General features: G+C 40.3%; 1 protein-coding gene across 1 annotated transcript; it reads left to right on the top strand.

Moving 5' to 3' along the window:
* Positions 1 to 923: 923 nt before the first annotated feature.
* On the top strand, positions 924 to 2,293 carry LOC148126690 (vomeronasal type-2 receptor 26-like). The gene has a single exon (XM_087928419.1). The coding sequence runs from the start codon at positions 1,253 to 1,255 to the stop codon at positions 2,267 to 2,269; it is 1,017 nt and encodes a 338-aa protein (XP_087784545.1). The 5' UTR covers positions 924 to 1,252; the 3' UTR covers positions 2,270 to 2,293.
* The last annotated feature ends 3,037 nt before the right edge of the window (positions 2,294 to 5,330 follow it).

Genomic DNA, 5,330 nt, shown 5'->3' with positions numbered 1-5,330 from the left:
CTTGCTTGCAGTGATAATTTGTGTTCTGCCTTTATCTGTCAGCATAGGATGTTGTATTGGTTTTTAAAGTTTGCTACGTAGCTAGTTTGGTTTCTACGCCATAGTGATCTTGTTTTTTTAATTGAAGTTTCCTTATTATTATGGGTAATTTGTTTTTTGCTTTTGTTTTGGGGGGTTATTAATAGTACATATAGTTTAATGACTCTTTCAAGTTCAAACAAGAATACGTTAGAATGGTCTTCTGTAGTATTACAGCTAGAGAACAGAATGTGCCAATCAAGAGATGATAGATCAGCATCTATGAGATAATAGTTGGCTTTTTTGAAGTTGTATTTTGGGGATCCATCATTATGATCTTTTTTGTGAGGGTATAAATTGAGACAAAAGTCAATCATACTGTGGTCACTGTTTGAAAAGGGTTCTTGTATTTGTAAGCCATATATTGAGTTTGAGCATATATTGAATTTGAGTTGTTCTATGTTTCCATATTTACTTCGTTGCTCTGAAGAGTGAGAGTTCCCAGATTCCGAAATATGATAGAACTTTGATCAGTCCTTTGTAGGAGGATTGATCAGAATCTTGCAAGTGTCCATGTCTATGGGCAGTCTTTAATCAAAGGATTTATTTCTTTGCTAAAGGAGTCTCCTAGAGTGTCTTTGCTATGCTCTTCATTCTAATTGATGTGGTAGAGGAACTGGGCAGCCTGATGTAATAATCCTTTGACTGTGCTATCTGTTCAGATGGTGCCATTTTTGGAGGGTAAGCCTCAGGTGACTCCTGGGTTTGTGTCTCCTGAGGCTGATATTCTGCTGGAGGTTCTTTTTAAAAGTCATTGTCTGAGTTCTGCCCATGATGAGGAGAGGAGAGGAATAATCAGTTGGGATGGAGACAGACTCCCTCTTGACCCTAGGAAAGGTTTTTCTGCTTATAACAAAACAGAGGAATGCATTTTGATGTCCTCATTCCCTATCTAACTCATCTTCAAGGGGAACTCCACCTGTCTTTCTCTATGCAAAAGGTATTGTTTATCCATTTCAGCTGGCACAAGCTATCTTAAGTGATTCTTCACATGAACTTCATTCATGCAGGCTGGATCTCATTGGTGCCTCAAAGCATTGACAAAAGGCTGGGTTCCAGTTTTCAACAGGTTCAGAAGTGGAAAATACTGAAACTGCCTTCCTTCCTTAAATCCTTTCTTTCTCCCTCCTCTTCTCTCCCAACAAGTATATTGATGTAATTGTGACATTAAAAAATGCTATTAAGCTGTTCTAGACATCTACACACAATCATTCACACCAACAACAGTTCCACCCAAACAATGCTTTTGATCAAAATACGTGTTAAAGGGGGATCCTTTTCTTGCTCTTTTTCAGATGCAGACAAATGTACCCAATGTCCAGAAGATCAACATCCAAACATCAATCAAGCTCACTGTATTCCCAAGATGAAAAGCTATCTTTCTTACAAGGGAAATCTGGGGATCATCTTGACTGCCATTGCCTTGTTCCTCTCTTTAACCACAGGCTTTGGCTTGGGGATCTTCATTAAATTTATGGAAACACCAATTGTCAAAGCCAACAACCGGGATCTCTCTTACATTCTCCTGATCTCCCTCCTGCTTTCCATCTTTACCTCCTTCCTATTCATTGGCCAGCCAAGGAGAGTAACCTGCCTCCTCCGACAAACAGCCTTCAGCATTATCTTCTCAACTGCCATTTCTGCAATTTTGGCCAAAACAATCATGGTGGTGTTAGCCTTCTTGGCTACAAAACCAGGGAATAAAGTGCAGAGGTGGCTGGGGAAGAGCTTGGCCAACTCCATTGTCCTTTCTTGTTCTGGCCTCCAAATTATGATCTGCAGCATCTGGTTGGGCACTTTCCCTCCATTCCCCGACTCTGACATGCACTCCCAACCTAGAGAGATCATCCTACAATGCAATGAAGGCTCTGTTGCCATGTTTTATGTTGCCCTCGGGTACATGGGCTTCCTGTCTGCCATCTGCTTCACTGTGGCTTTCCTTGCCAGGAATCTCCCTGAGGCCTTCAACGAAGCCAAGCTGATCTCCTTCAGCATGCTGGTCTTCTGTAGTGTCTGGATATCTTTTGTGCCAGCCTACCTAAGTACCAAAGGGAAGTACACAGTGGCTGTGCAGGTCTTCTCCATCTTGGCCTCCAGTGCTGGCTTGCTGGGCTGCATCTTCATCCCCAAATGCTACATCGTTATTTTTAGGCCAGATCTGAATACCAAAGAACATTTGATTTCAAAATAAAGGAGAAAAATAACTTTTACAAATTTATTTTGTTTTCAAAAATATCACGTCAAGTTGAATTAATAGGCTTTAATAATTTAAGGCTTGTTTATTAAATTGAATAAATTTCAGAGTCCCTGAAAATGTGTTTTGTGAGTGTCCCACCAGGTAGTCAACAGCTGTGTGCTCAGCCGAATTGAGCCAAGTGAGTCAAATTCCACAGACCCTCATAGAATCATGTTCTTTCCTTACCATTGATTGGGTAGAAACCAGTAGTGGGATTCAAATAATTTAACAATCTGTCCTAATGATTTCTTCCAACAACCAGTTCACCAAACCGCTCAGAAATTTAACAACTGGTTATCCTGAAGTAGTTGAATCCTACCACTGCTAGAAACCCTTTTTTCTGAGCTGTGTGGACTCATCCACAGCTCATGATTAGTTCATCCAGGTTTTTTCAGGCATTTCTGCAGTAGTTTTAGCAAACTGGGTACATCTCAGCATAGCACCTCCCACAGGGTGGTACAAAGCTGCTGGGCTTCAGAGGGAACCAGATTAAAAAGTGGCTTCTTTCTCTTTCGCCTGCTCAAAGAAACCCTTAAGGAACAGGGGACTCATTTTGGGTTGGCCATAGCACCCTTGAAAATATTGACTGAGATTTTAAAACATGTTTACCCCATCCCATACATTTCAGTAGCTAAGAACTTTCTCCTGTGCAAATGTGTGAAGCAGGTCATTACACTAAGCCAACATCTAGTTTATATATTTTGGCATGTGCATTATTCAATGTAGGTCTTTTCTTAATCCAAGTAAAGGGGTATTGTTTGAATTCACCTAGATTTACCACATGCCATCTATGTGTTGTCCAATGCAGTATGTTTGTACACAAGATTGAAAACTTTTTATAGGATCTGCTTTTGGATTTAGGGCCCATGACTATCGAGCATGGCAACGTTCACAAAAGAAAAGACCACTCTTGTTTGTGATCCTGTTTTACAAAGGAAGGAACATCTCAGGTTTTGTCCCCAAGTTTCTCTTTTTCCCAGCCATTGCCTTGCCTTATGTCTGGGGTTTCACTTGAACAAGCATTCTTGATTACTTTTGCTTTCATAAATATTCTTGAACATGCTAACAAGTTACTAAGGATCATGGCCTGTCTGCTTTTAGATTTTAACTTTTTAATTTAGATGGATGGATGTATGGATGGATAGATAGATAGATAGATAGATAGATAGATAGATAGATAGATAGATAGATAGATAGATAGAACTGTAAAAGTCTGACTCCCAGACGAACACAATACAGAAGCCTGATGATGGCAGAAGAGATTCTGCTGAAACATTGCTACAACTTTAAAAGCACAACTATAATGACGTGGGAAAATACCCGAACAAAGCTGAATACCATTCATATATATATATACACACATATACATATACATATACATATACATATATACACAAACAGAGACATACACAGAGACATACAGTATGTCTCAGTAGTGTGTGTGGCCTCCCCGTGCCTGTATGACCTCCTTCAATGCCTGGGCATGCAAATACTATGTACATATTTATAAAGACTCTCACGTTTTAATATCAAATACTCGATGGTTGCCACAATCCAGACTTTTCCTTCAATAGGTCCTGGCATACCTTCAAATGTTAATTGGAAAGTATGGATTCTGTCCCAAACATTAATATATCCCATGTAGTGCACAAAGACATTGACTTGTCTCCACTTGGAGAGGGCATTTCTGAGAGAGGCTGTATGTCCAGTTGTTGAGAATTGTTGTGAATTCCATTCTTGACAAGCATTGGAGTAAAAGTTCTCATGAAATTCTCTCCATTCTCTGTGTCTGAAGTAAAGAGACTAATCAAGAACCATCTAAAATGGAGGAGGAGTTGGACAATATGTGGGTAGGTGATCCCTTCTTTGGGGAGCATCTGGTGGAAAAAAGGGAATTGCCTTTTATCAGTCAGAATCTCTGAAATTGTTACATCTTTGACCTGAAAAACAGTGAAGAATGCCATGTTATATTTGGAGTCAGATCAAGTCCAAAATGTTAGCATTGAATCAATACAAGTTGGTTCTCATAAGCAGAATAGTTTATACGAAAGGTGTTTTTTCAAGAAGCAACTAGACTTTCCAGTTTCTCTTTGAAGATCTTTTACTTTGAAAGCCCACTTGGGATAGCCACACATTCTGAGCACTTCCTTGTTGTGTTTTTGTTATTTTTCTTGCCCATCTTTGCTGGTAGGCAGATGATTCGACATCATCTATCTCCAATCTACAACACAGTTCTTTCAACAGCTACAAGAAGAACGAGTAGAGGAGTGGAGAACTATTCTCGTGAAATATTTCTGGACTTTCTCAACTGTGATAATATCAGATACGTAATGTGGGTTCCAGACTGATGAGCTGTATTCGAGTATTGGTCTAGCAAATGTTTTATATGCTCTAGTTAGTAGTGTGATGTTACCAGAGAAAAAGCTACGTAGGATTAGGTTAGCAATTCTTAATGTCTTTTTGGCTATGTAGTTACAGTGGGCTCTAGCACTTAGATCATTAGAGATGAGTATTCCAAGGTCCTTTACAGGGCTTGGATCATCAACAAGGTCTTGCCTATTCAGCTTGTATTTTATTTTCAGATTTTTTTTGCCAATATGTAAGACAGAACATTTCTTTCTTGGGATTTGAAGTTGCCATTTGTTTGACCATTCCAATACATAGTCAAGATCTTTTTGAAGGGTAGCAATATTGTCTGTGGTATTGAACAGCTTTACATCATCAGTGAAGAGAACTCAGTTGCTCTTAATATGATCTTAATACGATTCTGCACAGTTCAGAGAACCCCCAAATCCCAATCCTGGCTGGCCCAGCCCACCCCACTCCACCCCTCCCAGGAGTCCCCACATGGCCCATTTTGGATGCAGGTAAGTGCAGGGCATGCACGGAGGCCCGGGGAGGGCAAAAATTGGAGCTCCCAGAAGTTCAGGCTTCCAGAGAGCCTCCAGAGCCCAGGGAGGGCAAAAGTGCCCCCCCACTGTAGTGCAGGAAGCCAACTAAATCACACCATGGCCAC

This window comes from Pseudonaja textilis, chromosome 2 (genome assembly GCF_049901715.1).
Source record: "Pseudonaja textilis isolate UNSWEBS1 chromosome 2, rPseTex1.2, whole genome shotgun sequence".
NCBI lineage: Eukaryota > Metazoa > Chordata > Lepidosauria > Squamata > Elapidae > Pseudonaja > Pseudonaja textilis.
Note: the sequence above shows the minus strand (reverse complement) of the source record. Positions and strands in the feature narration are given on the sequence as shown.